General features: G+C 37.6%; 1 protein-coding gene across 2 annotated transcripts; it reads left to right on the top strand.

Moving 5' to 3' along the window:
- Positions 1-966: 966 nt before the first annotated feature.
- panx1a (pannexin 1a) lies at positions 967-16,840 on the top strand. Of its 2 annotated transcripts, XR_013817118.1 has the most exons (7): positions 967-1,418; positions 4,476-4,600; positions 8,114-8,322; positions 10,113-10,614; positions 12,790-12,946; positions 16,088-16,491; positions 16,664-16,840. XR_013817118.1 is itself a non-coding variant. In XM_079824445.1 (6 exons), exons 1-6 carry the CDS (start codon positions 1,235-1,237, stop codon positions 16,162-16,164), a joined length of 1,254 nt encoding a protein of 417 aa, XP_079680571.1. In that variant the 5' UTR covers positions 968-1,234; the 3' UTR covers positions 16,165-16,840. The 2 variants fall into 2 exon arrangements, 1 of the variants encoding a protein (XP_079680571.1); XM_079824445.1 differs by having other exon boundaries at positions 968-1,418; positions 16,088-16,840.
- Positions 16,841-18,042: the final 1,202 nt, after the last annotated feature.

The raw sequence follows: 18,042 nt of genomic DNA, 5'->3' as shown, positions 1-18,042 counted from the left end.
ATTGTTTTGGAACACACCAGTTTATTAAAAGGCCTTTAAAAGGTACAATTTTGTACTCTTTTTTTTACAGTGCACAGTTAATACCCGATGGAGCAGGTATTAAAGGTTATGGTTAATAATAATAATAATTATTTATTAATTGTATTATTTATTAGCATACTATTAATTTCCCTTCCTACTCATCCTGCCAAATTTTCTGAGCTACACCCCTGTCCAGTAGGTGGCGATAAAGCATCTCTAAGCTGGTTTTCCAACCAACAAGAAAACCTAAGAAGAAGAAGAAGGGGAAGAAATTGAAAACGAAGAAGGACAACACAAAAACAATAAAGAAATGCTTACGGAAATAGTCGTTCTTTGCGTTTTCACATCTATCTATCTGTTTAGGCTGTGGGCACTCATATACACACAAATAATTTGTTGGCCACTGACTTAGTTTTAAAGCTATTTCTCATATTTTGTTGGGCCTTAAAACGTCTTAAAATGCACATATGTAGATCAGAGAAATCAAAATTTACCTAGGGTGTGTGCAGCAAAGTATACGCCAAATAATTCAAGCACCTTTGTTTCCTGACCAATTATACGTTAGTGATCCTACAAATGTACATTTAGTGACTTCTTCAAAACATCATGTTTCACAACATGAAACAAACACGTTAGCTTCTAGTTCTGTCACGTGAATTTGTGATTTAAACTTTGTGGGGAAGTTTTGATTATCCATGCCAAACAGTGTGTGTTTGGACTGAAAAAGGAGGTACATGATCTTGGTTAGTAATTTGACAACATTGTAGAAAATATGATGTGAAAAAGGTCCACTTTTTGAAGAAAAAAAAAAAGGCTGGCTACAGGCCTGTTTATTAGCATTCTATTAATTTATTTTCCTACTCATCCTGCCAAATTTTCTGAGCTACACCCCTGTCCAGTAGGTGGCGATAAAGCACCAATGAGCTGTTTTTCCAACCATCAAGAAAACATAAGAAGAAGAAGAAGAAGAAGAGGAAGATATTGAAAAAGAAGAAGGACAACACGAAAACAACAAAGACATGCTTACGGAAATACTGTCGTTCTTTGCGTTTTCACATCTAAAGACAATTACTGTATCCGTTCATACCTAAAGCTTTCAATGCCAATTCAGAGGATGAGTGCCTTTTGAACAGCGATCCGCTTTCTTTATCAATCAATCGAAAGTTAGATGGATGTTTGTGATTTGCTGTATAGGTGATAAAAGAGGAAAGTCATGGCTATAGCGCACGCTGCCACGGAGTATGTGTTCACGGATTTCGTGCTCAAGGAGCCCGCGTCGGAGAACAGGTATAAAGGCATCAGACTGGAGCTGGCTCTGGATAAGATGGTCACCTGTATCGCCGTGGGTCTGCCTCTGCTTCTCATCTCTCTAGCCTTCGCTCAGGAAGTGTCTGTCGGTATGTGATTTGTTAGTCAAGTCATGTTTTGCCCGTCTCACAGAAACTTTTTTAAACTGTTGATGCTGAATTACTGAACTGGTTTTTGTTTTTTAATAGTATTGTATCCTATGCTTTTGTTTTATATAATATTTGTGTATAGCTTATGCAATGACAGATCAGTTTCCACATATGGTAAACCCAATTCCTGTGGGGTTTTCCAGAAAGCAGGTCCACACACACACACACACACACACACACACACACACACACACACACACACACACACACACACACACACACACACACACACACACACACACACACACACACACACATACATATTTATTATAACATAAAGCAATGTTTAATGTATTGTATCTCACAAAAGTAACATTTTCCAGTTACTGAATGTCATCTTTTCTATCTTTCAAGCTAGTTTGAGTTTTAGTCTTGAGGATTATGAAAATGAATCTAGGAATGATTGGATTGTTGGATTTCAAATCAGTAGGGGTTGAGACAACAAAAATAATGTTATAACAAACTGTTTTATGGATGCCAATTGGCAACTGTAATATTAGTGGTAATTATTTATACTAAAGTAATATTATTACTGTAATTCATTTCTACTAATGCACTGTTGCCCAAAACTGATGAGAACCAATAATGGGAGGCAGCTATTTGCACTAAGTGAAAATATCATATTTTCTTATTTCTAAGTGCAATTATGGGTGGGTGATATAGCCTCGAAATTATATCACGATATTTCAAGAATACTTGCGGTAATGATATTTATTACAATATAGAAAAACTATTGATGATTGCAGCTGGTAGGCATTAGTGCGAACAAAATGAAGGACATTTTCCATCCTTTTCCAATGAGCTACTGTCATTGAGGACAGAATACTTGATTCGAAGTGTAAATCTGTTGTCATAAGTTGGGAGCAGCAGCAACACAGTCACATAGCACGAGTCAAATGTAAGCAAAGTAGCCTTGGTACAAGTTGGTAGTGTTTTCACTGGAAATCTTAAGTAAAAGTATAACATTACATGTAAACTAAAGCCATTTATGCCATGGTCTGTCTGAATATATTCGATTCTGATTGGCTGGAAGTAGGGATGAAACGATTACCGGTTTCACGATAAACCACGATAAAATTTAGTGACGGTTAGTAATATCGTATAAAAATTTTATTATCATTAAAACCGCGTGTGATTATCACGGTTGTGAAAACTCGCGGTAAATCTTGTCCAGTCAGTGTCAGTCTGGCGCACCGCTGTTTTCTGAATGAGGAGAAATGGCAGAAAGCAGTGACAGCACTCGGGGGATTGTTCTGCCTTCTAAAAGGACCAAATCTGAGGCGTGGTCATATTTTGGCTTTTACAAAAGTCCTGAGGGAAACTTAATCTAAGATGGTCACCCTGTCTGCAAACATGCCAGAAGAAAGTCGCTGTAATAGGGGGAACACTTCAAAACTACGAACGCAAGGCAAGTGGACTTTGACCTCAATACCAAACCTACGTCTGGGAAATAATAACGTGAAGCGAACGAACAAATTCAGACAAGACTAGGGTGACATTTAAGGGATAATAATCAGGGTTTGACATTAACAACCGCCATTTGCGAGTGTAACGTTATTTCGGCTGCACACTAGCCACTCTGGCTGTTGAACTTATAATAGTCTTCTCAAAAGCCATCTGTTATAATCGCGTTGCGCATTATAAGCACTTACACGTGCTTCTATTGAGTTTATGAATGCAATGTCTCATAATCAGAGGCGTTCAGATTAGTGGAGTTTTGTTCGGAGCGCGCGCCGCTCTCACACGCTGAAATCTGCACTCAAAGCAGAGATAAACATGCGATGTATGCAGGAGATTCACTCATCAAACAGTGGATGACTGTTTTTGTTCTATTTCAGCAGCGAAAATGGTTTAAAAAAAACACAGCAAAACCACAGCGCATCTGATGTGACTGGCATAACGCAGGCGAATTTAGGGACCGTCTGTAAAGTTACACACAACATTGGTAACGTTATACACGTTTCAAACTTCAATAGCATTTGAAGAGAATGACAGTCATAAAAAGACTGTAAAGTGTTCATCTAGGTGTCAGGTATGATGCACACATTTTGATATTTAATAAAATAAACTGTCAAATCATATGGAAATATGGATATGCATTATTTCACTAGGATACTGTTTGGGCTCTAACACAAAATATGCTAGATTTAAATGTGTCTGATAGAACACTGATGAGAATATTGCTTGAGAATATATTTACAGAGATAATATTAGAGATTATATTTACGACAAATTATTATTATTTATGTGTTATGCGTTGCTATTGATGACGGCCATTAAGGAAGGAAATCCCACAGAATCTAGCTTAAAAAAGTGCTTAGAGCTGCTTTAGTTATTTGTTGTTTGTTGAATTTCAAATATAAAACTTGTTGAAATGTTTTAAGTGTGTGCATCTGTTCTTTTTGAACACTTTCATTTCGTTTGAACAAAACCGTGATAATATTGATAACCGTGATAATTTGGGTCACTATAATCGTGATGTTAAATTTCCATACCGTTTCATCCCTAGCTGGAAGGTGTGCAATAAAATCGTTTAATGCCAGGTAGTTTCAAGTATTTCAAAATATGTGTAAATAGTATTTACATGCAATTTTTATACTTTATTTTGACAGATACATACTATTTGCACGTCAGTATTGTTGTACATTAACAGGATGCAATAATCAGTGTAAATTATTATATTTATTGAAATTATTATGGATGCCGCCTTAATGGGACAATAAAAGTACACGACCCCTAAACCCTACCCAATAAATGCTTTTATTATTATTAAACATTTCTTTAGGCAATTTATTTCCACATTTAGAAAATGTTCTTAATTTTTATTGAAAGTAAAGGCCTTTCCGATGTGATATGTGATGGGAAAAGGGATAAGACCGAGCCCTACAAAAGGGGGATTTGAACCCGGGTCAATCGCATTTGTCTCACACACACACATGCACACTCACACTCTTAGTCTCCATCTACTGTAAAACTGTTTATTCACTTGTTTTGTAGGTACACAGATTAGTTGTTTCTCCCCTACAAAGTTCTCGTGGCGTCAGGCTGGTTATGTGGACTCATACTGCTGGGCGGCAGTGCAAACACAGGACACCGGAGGCCTGCCACTGTGGCTGCATAAGGTAAAGCCATAACATAACATGCCATAACACACTTTTTACTAAGTTGTCCTTATTGTTGTAGTCTAGGGCTGTTACGATTACTCGATTAAAAAAGTAAATCCTACATTACCTGTGGAGAGTAATCAGTAAAATTCTGTAAGTGATGCATTCCACGGACGAGACATACATGACAATTAGATACTTGCATTATTAGAGAATTTTGCCCCAATGCCCCTTTGTCGAGTATTCTCATAAGAGCAGTAAAATGAGGAAAATGAGATGCGCATCAGATCCGCATCATGTTCGGCAGCGGGAGATATTAGTGACAGCAGTCAATAAAGATGTCTGTCATTAAAGTTAATCAAAGAACAAAGGTAACAGAGAAAATTGTAGTTTTTAATAAGAATTAATCTATTTTTAATTCATAAATTATGCAGTTAAGACTGTAAAGTGTTTGATAACTTCAACTTCTATTTCTGTTAGACAGGAAGGCCACAGCTAAAGACATTTATTATAATGGGTTTATGTGAAGATGTAAGTTCTTTTAAATTAAAAGTTATTTTTTTAAAGCCTAATAAATGTAAAACTGATAGATTTCAGTTCTACTGCAATGTTGAATGTCTATCATTAAAGTCCCTGTAAAGGCAATTCTGAGATTTGTTTCTAAACACATTATAAATGTTAGAAATGTATTGCTGAAACACATTACAAAGACTGTGAACTATGAAGTACTGAATTCAGAAGTTAGACCGTTAAACAGTTTTTCACCGTTGCTGTGTTCAGGATTTTCTGGGCGGGGCTAAAACGGTGGCTCGATGACGCACTGAAGTATAACCTCCCCTAACACGATCATAACTAGAGCACATTCGCATCAGTTCGCCCGCTCGATCGCGAGTTACTGACAGTACTGTTAGTTACTATAGTCAACAACTTACAAAACAGCTTACAAAACAAAAACGATGAAGAGGTGGATTAATTTTGTGAACAGCAACCTTGATGAGAGCTGAGGATCATCACCGACACCTGCCTCTGCAGTGACTTTACACCGGATCGTTTTACAAACTTTCACCGGAGACAACAGGGATTCACTGATAATCCGCTGCAGAACCGACTATCCCCCGCCCAGGCCTTCATCCTCCCGTCCCGCCGACATCTGGTGCGTCGTGATCATAGACGCTCGTGATCAGTGAGTGTTGTCTTGTGCTACTGCCACTTTCCCGCGAGTGGGCGTGGTTTCGGCGCCGACAGCGGACACACCCCCAGCGTTTGAGAGCAGAGAATGCTGCTCATTTTTTCAAGTTTTTGATAAGCTATTTTATGTACTTCCCGGATTTTTTTATGATTCAAATTTGGCTGGGTGGTTAATAACACATTTATCTGTGGTGTGAGGAACTCAGAACACATGTTTAGTTTTGACTTTACATGGACTTTAATGTGTTTTTTTTTCTCTTTAAAAAAAAAAAATTCATGGAGGAGACAGTACCAGTATTAGTATCCGTGATACTGGCCTTCTTTCATATATATTTAAATAATAATAAATATTTAAAATGTTTCTACATTAATTTGGAGAATAACTGTGAAATTATTACAATATAAATATATAAAAATTCATTACTTTTTTTTAAGCGATTGACAGCAGTAGAAAGTACACATTAAAATGTGTGAATACATCAATATGTTTCTAAACCGAGACTAAGCCAAAAAACATAGTGTATCTTAACCAAAGCTTTGAGAGGTTGCGCAAGTTCAAGTCATGTCAAGACCAGACCAGAGCAGAGCAGTGCAGTATATATACACTTGAAATTATTCAAAATGATTCATCCCCACAGAGACTAACATGTTTCCTGATAGGGAGCTTTGTGGCACTCCATACTGAACTTGTCATTGACGTAACACTTCTTCAAGTTTGTTTGAGCTGGTGCAAAAGGCAAAACAATAATAAACAGAAATATCTTCCTTGTTGATTAAAGGTGAAGTTTGTGCATTAATCAAAGAAATTTCTAAAATAACGGTTTTCTCAACATACAGAAGTCTAAATAGGCTTAAGAGATTAGTCATAACATTCACAAAATGCACCTTCACTTCACCTCATAATAATAATGGTAACACTTTAGCATGGGGAACACATATTCACTATTAACTACAACTTTTGCCTCAACAAGCCCCTAATTTACTGCTTATTAATAGTTAGTAAGGTAGTTGTTATATCTTTCAGGTTTTTGGTGTTGGGTAGGAATTAAGGGGTGTAGAATATGATCGTGCAGATTAAAGCATTAGGGGTGGGAATCTTAAGGCACTGAACGATTCGATCCGATTCCAATTCTGGGAGTAACGATCCGATTCCCAAAACGATTCTTAACAAACATTTTTGGTAACTAATTATCCTGCTGTGCAAATACATGAACTTTACATTTTAACCAAAACCTTTCAATACTTTTATTTTATTAACAAAGTTATATTCAAGATTAACAAGCTCTGAATGAAACCATATATAGGCCTACAATTGCAAAGAACAATCATTAAGAATGAAAAATTGTCACACTTAGTTGTAAATTGAGAACTGTTTAGTTTCTTTAGAACATTTTAACAAAAAATGTCTTTAAAGCAAAAAAAAAAGTACTTTGGTTAGAGCCACAAACAAAATCTTTAGAACATAGACTAATGCAGAAGAAAAACAACTTTAGCGCTCACTGATGAGGCCAAATTCAGTGTGTGCGCATAACATCTCACATGAGAGAACTTGCCGAGCTGCAACAGTCATGAGAGACATTTAATGAATCACTCAACACAACAAAGTCTTTGTTCAGAATTTTCCATTCGTTTGAAACATTGTGCAGTAGTTCAGCAATATTTGAGAAGTCATTCCAAAAATTATGCCACAGATTTTGGTCGGTTTATGTCCCGGCCACCGCATCGGAGACACAGGAGTGTTATTAAGCATTAATGGCAAGGAAAGCGCCGTATAGCCTACTTGAGCACCACTTCGTTATTTTGGCTCAGAATTTCGTTTGTTGGAAATATTAACTTAATTTAGAAGTGCTTTTGAAATTAAAAACTTTGCATTTATTAGGCAAAATACATTTTTGAAATGGAGAGGCAGCCGCAGCGAGCGCAGACACAGCGGCCAGAGAAATGGAGGAGCAACTGCTGTAAGGCGTTTGAGCAAAACTGCGTAAAAACTGCATAAAACATGCGGGTGTTGAACCCTCTCACCGGGAAAAGTGTCCCCATGGGTGCGACGCCCCTGAGCAGGTCATAGTTTGTCCATTTTATCTTAAACAAAGCCAATTCACCAGCAGACGAGCGTTCGCCTATCAACGTGTTGTTCTGTTTGGCCGGTGACAGTGGTGAAGTGGCCGTTTGAATTGAACACAGAATCGATTCTGAATTTTTGGATAACGAATCTCGATGCATAGACCTTTTCTCCCACCCCTATAAAGCATTAATATGTGCCAATATGCAAGCTAAAAGTTCAAAATGAGTTTTTGGATGAATGAGCCTCTAAAATGTAACCCCTCTCCCCTCTCTCTGCAGTTTTTCCCTTATATCCTGTTGCTGGTGGCAGTATCAGTTTACATGCCAACATTGTTTTGGCGGTTCACAGGAGCCCCCGTGCTTTCTTCTGATCTGACCTTTATAATGGAAGAACTGGACCGTTCCTACAACAGAGCCATCAAACTGGCTAAATGCCTTCACACTGCAGCAAAACAGGAGTCACAGTCAGCCCGCATGGACTCATACAGGTGAAATGAACACGCAAAGTGCAGAGAAAATACCTGGTGGTCCTTCTTGACATTTCACGGTGGTTGGGTTTACACTGCACAGAGCTGTCACATGGCTTCACTCTCTGAGACTTGACACGCAATCATAAACAAACTAACCTTCTATCAGTAACTTTCTATACATATCGCTGCCATTTTCACACTTTTTTGTTTACCATATGTGACCCCGCCTGTGAAAACCCAGCTAAAGTCTTTTTTTTTTGTGATTCAATGTTTTATACATAAAATCATCCTACATAATGTAAAGAACATTCTGTGAAAATATAACTGATATCTCTAATATTGACTGAGCAAGACCAGAAAGCCTCAGAAAATCATGATTTTGAGAAATTCCAATTTTAAAATCAAGCTTATTTTTAAAACTGCAAAACATTTGAACCATTATTATTCTGACTTTGTGCCATATACCACATTAAAGCTAAGTTTCTCCCATTTTCAGTGATATAGGACACATTTATGAGAAAATTCTTAGAGTTTTGTAAAACAAGTCTATTTATTATGATGTGCATGTCCAAAAAGCGTGAAACGTTGAAACGAATGGGGGCACCACAAGAGCTTGATTTACCAAGTCAGTTCACTCTAATGATTTGTAGGCTATAACTTTATTAGTACAATTAAAGAACAGTAGAAAATGTCATTAATAGGCCTATATATATCCATTAATATATAAAACATCCATAGAAAATCTCATTAATCTTTTTCTGGGCTATTGTGTAACATTTGAAGTAAATCCAGGTCAGTCTCAAACTTACCACAGTTAGTCATAACTGTGAATCTTCACTTGCCTCACAATTCGATTAGATTGTGATTCATTTAGTTTTTTTCATGGCTTAATAACTCTTTTATACACAGCACATCCTGCACTTTTTCTCATTCATGCATGTTCTATTCGTATAGGCTACAAACCGAAACCAAAACATCAGACGTGCTTTACTTCCGAAGGACATGCGCAACTTTTTTTATTAATATATAATGCAGGTTCTTTATTTAGCCTACAAAAAAACAGTAGGCCTATATTAATCATTATTAATTAAACTATCAGCTGTTCTGTTCCTTACGTTTTGTGTGCTGCGGCCGCCCTGTCAGAGAGGGAATTCATAAACCCAGCTCATTAGCATCCAAAAACCAAACTATTTCGACACGTAGCAGCCATTAAATGTCTTTAAAATAAGATGGATATATAGGTAGAAGGTGGACTTAGAAAACAAATAAGCGGTTCCTGAAATTTCGGTGATGAAACCACACAAAATCCACACAGAAATCAGAACCTGGCTTAAGTCGCAGTTTTCTTGCCTTTCCTGACACTGACCTGATTGTTGCTCATGTGGATTGATATTATGGTCTGTTTGCACTTTGTAATTGTACAAAATAAGTTTCTGAACCGAATTATATAAGAATCAACAGTTGTTTCTGCGTCGAAAGTAAAGAAAGAGGCGTATTTTTTGGTGCAAAATAATAAAACGTACTGTCAATAAAATCATTAATTTCAGTATTTATAATATTATAAATGAAAAATGTACTACTGCATCTCAAAGCCCTTGGTATAATCTATCATTTGCAGCAATAAACACAAATTACCTGTTATGGTCATTTTTATGGCTATGACTACTTTTTATCACATAATTAGATTATGTGACTTTAGCCGGGGTTTCACGGGCAGGGTCACATATTCACTCACCAATCATTCCAATTCCTTTTACATTCCTTGAACATTTAAATACTGTGTTGCTTGCATGTTTTTTTTTCTTTAGCTCTGTGATAGACCTTACCGAGAGCTGCTTTAAATATCCTCTGGTGGAACAATACTTGAGGACCAAACGCTTCTCTAGAGGATTACTGATTCGATACCTCCTCTGCCGCTCCATCACTTTCTTGGCCCTCATATTAGCCTGCATCTACCTTTGCTATTACATCCGTCTCTCCATCACAGATGAGTTTCAATGTGACATCCGATCTGGTGTGGTCATCAACGACTCCTCAGTCCCTCCGGCCATGCAGTGCAAGCTAGTTGCCGTGGGCATCTTTCAGCTCCTGAGCTACATAAATCTTTGTGTGTATCTGCTGCTGTTGCCATTGTGCTTGTACGCCATGTTGGTTCCATTCAGAAGGTCCATGGGGTTCTTGAAGCCTTATGAGATGTTACCCACAATAGGGGTAATGCAGTTTGGACAGGTGACCTGGGATGATCTTGCATTATATCTGCTGTTTCTGGAGGAGAACCTCAGTGAGCTGAAGAGTTATAAGTGCCTAAAGGTGTGTTGATCAGGTTTTGCTCTATTTGTTGTGGAGAATCTGGGTAAGAAACCCCAGACATCACCTACTGTATGGTATCTGTATTATCTGTCACATTGCTCGCTGTGCATATCGCTGTTCATTTAAAGGAACACGCCGACTTTTTTGGACTTTCACTTATTCACCGTATCCCGCAGAGTTAGATAAGTCCATACACACCACTCTCATCTCCGTGCGTGCCATAACTCTGTCTGACGCACCCACCGCTAGCCTAGCTTAGCACAAAGACTGGAGGTAAATGGCTCCAGCTAGCCTACTGCTCAATAAGTAACAAAACAACGCCATCTTCCTAAGACTGACAGAAAATGAAAAGTTTCGATTTTCTAGACCGATATGTCTAGGAACTATTCTCTCATTCCTGCGTAATAATCAAGGACGTTTGAGCCGTACCATGGGTGCAGCGGCGCAATGATATTACACTGCGCCTGAAAATAGTCCCCAGCATGCTCTCTGTTTAAGGAGGTTGTCACGTTGGTTATGTTGATGGAAGTTAGCCTATTTTCAGGATACGATGAATAAGCTAATGTCCCAAAAAGTCAGCGTATTCCTCTAAAATAATTTTTAATTGGTCTATTAATCTCGGATTCATTTTAAAATGTATTTTTTAAGTCATTTATTTCTCGTTTTATTAATTATGAAGCAAAGTATCAGCCTGAAGGGCCTTTCACATTGAGCGTGATTAAGCGTTGTGAACGTCGCAATGACACTCTTGAATGGAAACAATAGATCCAATATTTTTCCAACCAGTGTGTAGATATTTTTACCCAGTTGTCCTGCGATGAAACGAGCTGTCCAATTAGATTTGAGCTTACCCGAGTCTCTGCTGTTGCACAAAAGTGTGAGAGTGGTGGTGCTGTTTTGAAAACCTGTGTAAACACAGAAGAAAAGTATTCTGGAAGAGAGAATGGATGTTGAGTGTTATCATTGGTGTCTGAGAACAGATTTATTCTTAAATGTTCTTTATACAGATGATCATTTCTATTAATTTTCCTCTGAATTATGCGATCGGAAGAGGTTGAAATGGCGTACAGAGCGCCAGAGAGCTCATTCGCTCAATCATAATATTCAATCATATTATGTGATCATAACTCCAGCCCTTCCGTATAATGATGTTCATTTCCTAGTTCTGAGTTCTGCACGTTTCCGCTCATAAACAACTGACAGAAACGTTTCCACAGATGAAACAAAAAAGCAAAATAAATATATGATAGCGACGATATATGTTCTGTATGTGTTTTTCATGCGGCTTGGGGTATTTTTATAACAATAAAGATAGAGAAATGGTAAGCAGGCATAGCATATAGTTTATTATGATACACCACAAATAATGCACGTCTTCCCATTATTTAATCAAAATCCACTTTAGATCTCAGTCGGAAGTTATTACACACACTCCATGATGATTTCTGTGTTGTACCAAACTTTATTTATCTTAATTTACTGCTGTATGTTGTGCAGCGGAAGAGGTTTAAAGCCAAATGGGGAAACCTGCGAGATGCATGCATGAGGAAAAATGTATTCTCAGTCGGCGCCACCTATCGTGCAGGCGTGAATTAGCTGAAGGCAATCAATTATTTCACGTTCAATGTGAAAGCTCCATTTGTCGGCGATTCGCTTAGCTTTACCACGTCACGCTCTGTGTGAAAGGGCCTTAACACTATCAGCCCTGATTGGTGGGTACTAGTATCAGAACATCTGCATATTTGAACTTTAGCAGCAAAGATGTTACAACAGCTGACTTCAAACGCTTGACTGCAAGTAAAGCAGGTGAAATTCTGCATCAAATGCACTGATGAATTTGGCTTTTGTTTTCTTGTAATCTTAAGTCCAATTACTATAAAAGCACAGTTCCTTCATTTACAGATTAATTATAGTATATTTTGATTTCCTGAATTTATAAGAAATTTCGGTGTGAAGTGAATATATTATTAAGAAGTTACCATTCTTAAAGCCTTAATAAATTGTATTAATGCATTTCTTTAAATATAAATTGACTGCATTATTCTGGGAAATACAAATTATATTTTTAAAGCGGAGCAAAAAAAGAATGAATCAGATCTATTGTGTGACTATCAGAATGTATTTGTTTTTTGGTATCCAGGAATGTTTTGTAATACGTATGCTCTACGTTTGCAGGTGTTAGAGTTGTTAAAAGAAGACGGAGACGAGTCTTTTGACACCATGCTGCTGTTGCAGACACTTGGACAGGTTAAAACAGATGTGGTGGATGGCAGATTGCTAGAAAAGGAAAGGAAAATCTCCAGCACCAACAATGGTGACACAGAGATGAAAGGTATGTGTGTTTTTGCTGATTACATTTACTCTTTGATTTACCTGTGAATTCACAGATCAAGACTGGAGTTGTCTCTCTGAAGATTCCTGCAAAAGCAGCGTTCATTGGAAGTGTTTCTTATGTGCCAAAATAGAAATAGGACTCACAAGGCATTTAAGAGGGCAGCTCATGCTAGTCACTTTTTCCCAAAGATGCTGATATGTGAAAACAGAAAGTGTATTACCCTGGCCTGTAGATTCGGGTTTATATCAACCAATATCCACTTCGTATGCTCCTTTGCTTCAAATCACACTTCTAGACAAACATTTTCATGATTTTTGTCAGGTTTATTGCTATGTATTATTGCAATTGTTGATTTTTTTAAGAGTTACTTTAAATGGAAAGCAGAACTGCTGTTAGTTGTGTATCCACTGAATTATGTATTTGCTACAGCAGCTTCTCAACACCACTACTGCACATTTTATAGGTCTCCCTCATCGGTCACACCTAATTGTTAGATGTGGGAGACATCCAATGTGTGGTGGACGGGTATGAGAAGCACTGTGCAACAGGAATATGATACTGTGAGAGATGTAGCCAAAAATAATGTTGTTTCATTCATCTTTGAAACACAAATGAAGATATTTTAATGAAATCTGAGAGATTTTTGACCCTCCATTGACCATCCACGCAACTACAACTATGTAGGGATGCACCGAATGTTCAGCAACGAAATTATTCGGCCAAAACTTTCGGTGTGTTCGGCCGAATAAGTGAAAATACCGAATAAATTGAACCGAACAATGACGTTTTTGATGACGCGATCAAATATAGCAACCAGCGCGTGTGAGATAGAGGCACACTCTGTACTTTAATAGAGCACCCTCAGTGATTTCAGAAGCACCATGAGTAGGGTTGGGTATCGTTTGGGTTTTTTTCGATTCTGGTGCCAAACCGATACTTTTAAAACGGTTCCGGTGCCTAAACGGTGCCTGAACCGATACTTTTTTTTTTTTTAAAGGCCACCAAACGAGGTGGATGACATTAAATGGCTTTTTATTTATTTATTTATTATTTAAATTGAACCATTTATTAAAAGTTTAATGTATACTTAAATGTATGAATATAAATAAATACAAAACACAATTTACTTATTTACAAATTATAATTGACATATTTACAAATTCACAGTAAAACCTAAGCCACCCAACTACAACAAGCCTAATATAACTCTAAACAGTTACAGTAATAACAGCAGTCGTCTGTATTCTTGCTCTGCTACAAACCAGCTTCGAGCTTCAGCTTTATTTTGAAATATGATCATATTCTCTGGCTAAATATTTTTGAACGCATCGCCTTAATGTTTCCATGGTGACGCGTCATGTTTCTCACATGACACACAGCAGCCGCAATAGCGCTGACAGCTCAGCTGTATCGGGTTTATTTCGTTTTTTCTTTTTATTCAAAATATTCACAAACTTCTTAACTGTGTCACGAACTATCTGATGTTCAAATGTGTGAGTGAATGTGTGTTAGTTGATCTATAAAGCGCAATGGGCGGCGCCATGTTAGTTTGCGCCTCAGAATCGGATCTGTCGGATTTACAACACTTGAGTTCATTCTCGTCTCACGAAATACATGAAAGTAAGTGACCAGTGAACTGGAAGAAGAATAGAGTAAACTATATAGTTACTATTTAATGTGCATTTATCTGATGTGAATAAAACACGTAACGTTAGTCAAATTATAACCGTCTGAAAGGATTGTCATTGCCGCTTTCATAGACATCAGTGTGTGTTTTTTGCAAGTAGCCTACTTCTGAGCATTTAAATGTCTGAAACCTGAAATAAACATGATGTCGTTGAAAACACTGAATAGTTGTCATGAGTTGTGATGTGACCAGCGCTGAGCGTCTGTCTCTGGCTCAGCCAAAGCGCGAAAGCACGTTTGAATTTTGGCACCGAAATGAGGAACCGAAATCTGCGTTCTGATTCGGTCCGGTACATACCGGTTATATAAGTACCGGTGCCATATTGGAACCGGATTTCGGTACCCAACCCTAACCATGAGTGATTTCAGAAGCACCCTCAGTGATTTCAGAAGCACCATGAGTGATTTCAGAAGCACCATGAGTGATTTCAGAAGCACCATGAGTGATTTCAGAAGCACCCTCAGTGATTTCAAAAGCACCCTCAGTGATTTCAGAAGCACCATGAGTGATTTCAGAAGCACCCTCAGTGATTTCAGAAGCACCCTCAGAAGCACCATGAGTGATTTCAGAAGCACCCTCAGTGATTTCAGAAGCACCCTCAGTGATTTCAGAAGCACCCTCAGTGATTTCAGAAGCACCCTCAGAAGCACCATGAGTGATTTCAGAAGCACCATGAGTGATTTCAGAAGCACCCTCAGAAGCACCATGAGTGATTTCAGAAGCACCATGAGTGATTTCAGAAGCACCCTCAGAAGCACCATGAGTGATTTCAGAAGCACCATGAGTGATTTCAGAAGCACCCTCAGTGATTTCAGAAGCACCCTCAGAAGCACCATGAGTGATTTCAGAAGCACCCTCAGTGATTTCAGAAGCACCATGAGTGATTTCAGAAGCACCCTCAGTGATTTGATTACGAGACCTGTAGGCATAATAGGCCAAAGATAAGACAAGATGGCATAAGATGGCCAAATACATTTTTTTTTTTATATATATTTAGTTATATTGTGCTTTGTTTGTATAATATCTACTGGAATGTGAAAAAATGTTCAGTGTTAAATTACAAAACTACAATTAAAAAATATTTATTTTTCTTTTAAAAAAGCAAGACAAAATAGTGTAGTAAAAAGCAAATTTTTACTATTTAATTTATGCAATGTTGAAAAAATGGGCAAATAAATATAAAAAAATACACGTTCGGTATTCGGCTTCGGCCAAGTGTTTTATTATTATTCGGCCAAGAATTTTCATTTCGGTGCATCCCTACAACTATGACTTAAAAAGTTTGTATAAAGAGATCGTAAAATGAATCCATATGAATTATTTGGTCCACATTCATTGAAGAGACACGGTCACTTTATATGATGAACAGATTTAATTTAGACATTACATTGATCTCTGAACCTTTGATGTAAACAAATGTAAATTTTGTATGTATCCATGTGTTTCCCCAGAGATTTCTCCACTGATGCAGGGGGACTGCTTGCAAAAGCATGAAGATGAGAAGGTTGTGCGCCAGAGGGTGATCTAAATTGCCCATTTTCAGTATTTGGAGACTGCCTGCATCATACTGAGGCTCCTAACTTCTGGAAAGAATGGAGGAATACATTTTGGGCAAAAGGATTTTTGAAAAGTTTTCATGAATGCATTACTAAGACTCACTAAGACTCCAGTCATTCTGTTTTGGTTCTTCTTGTTGTGGGGGTGATGTGCTAACTATTTTATATTACTTTAGTTTCCCACATTCGAGTACCTTTCGCAGTAACATTTTCATTGCAGAAAATGTATCTGGCTTGTACAATTATTCTGTTATTATACCACAACAATTTAGTCTGATCTGGTAAAATTGATATGCACTGCCCGGCCCCCCCAAAAAAGTCGCTGTTTGCATTTAAATAGTTCAAATAATGTGTCTAGAGGTGCATACATTTTTCTGTCAAGATCTTGTATTGACCATGCAAGAGTAATAACTACTACAATAATGATCCAATCATAGACTCTTACACATTTTTCTATTTAAATCCAAACAGCTGCTTTTTTTTTATTTGGCCATGTATTAGACCATGGATCATCTGCTTTTTCTGCCGAAATTGATACTATAATTTTGTTAACCTTTCTAAATTCATGTTTTGTTTTTTTAAATGCAAGTTTTATATTATATAACGTGTCTGTCTCTCTGCTCTGAAAATAAAGTTGATTGATTTTTACACTAGTTTTGGAATTCTTTCATAATTTACAGTTGCTGTCATAAGTTTACATTACTTTTAACAGAATCTTGTCACACTGAGCCATACATAACTCTTATAAAATATTCGCTGTAAATTAAAAAGGTCATCAAATGCCCAAAATGAATCCCTTGTGGACACCTTCAGTAAACTTTAGCCACGTTTCCACCACAGGAACTTTCCCCAGGAACTAGGAACTATGGGGTGGTACTCTGTGTGTTTCGACCGCAGGAACCAGGGTCTAAATGAAGTTCCGGGTAAATATTTCCCCCTCCAAACGGCCCTGCTCGCGAGGTGGTACTTTTTCAAAGTTTGGGAACTTTCGGGGGTGGGACTTGGGCGCTGAACATGCTGATTGGTTGAGCTCACGCAGCATTTTATTTCATCCGGCATTTTTAAAAGTCTTGCAAGGTTCGTTCTGCGTTCAGTAAATATCAGTCTTGCTCTTTGTCCGATGGTGCGCATTGTCTCAGCAATCGCACGCTCAATGTCTGTAATAGCTGATAATAACATACGTTGTCTTATTTTAAATCTAGCTTTACGAGCTTTCAGAATACGCTTTAGTATCAGTGCTCGTCTCTCTTCTGCCGTTTTGTTAATTACATCTTTAGTAAACCAATACATAACCAGCAAAAGCAGCGCTGCTTGCCTCTCCTCCACTTGTTATTGTTGCAGACAACATCGCACAAAAATGATTCCTGTCCGTCGCTGACTGGGAGGAACAGTCACACGCAGTCCCACGTCTCTGGACTAATTCGTTTAATTGTCTCAGTACTTTAGACCGCAGTGGAAATGCAGACAGTAGCAGGTCTGGGGGGAAAAAAGTTCCTGGTACAAATTGTTCCGGGTAATTTCGGTGAAAACGGGGCTTTAGACATCCATAAGCATAAGATAAAATGTTTAAACTGTCCATTTTCCACTTGCAAATCTGGTAAAAATGTTACCTTGTGAAATTGTATTGGCCGAGAGTGAACTGTACGTGGAATTATTCAACAAAAATGGATTTTTAATTTCTTTACAATGTAATACTATTTAATAATATTAATAAAAGGTAGTCCCAGACTAAAATGCATGTTTGAGCTGTTTAACTGAAAGCAACTTGTACTGACATATCTTAAAGTGCCCCTATTATGCTATTTTAAAGTTCCCTAATTTGGTATTGGAGATCTCCAACAACATGTTTA

This window comes from Gobio gobio, assembly GCF_949357685.1.
Source record: "Gobio gobio genome assembly, chromosome: 8".
Classification (NCBI taxonomy): Eukaryota; Metazoa; Chordata; class Actinopteri; order Cypriniformes; family Gobionidae; genus Gobio; species Gobio gobio.
This window is presented reverse-complemented; position numbering and strand designations above follow the sequence as displayed.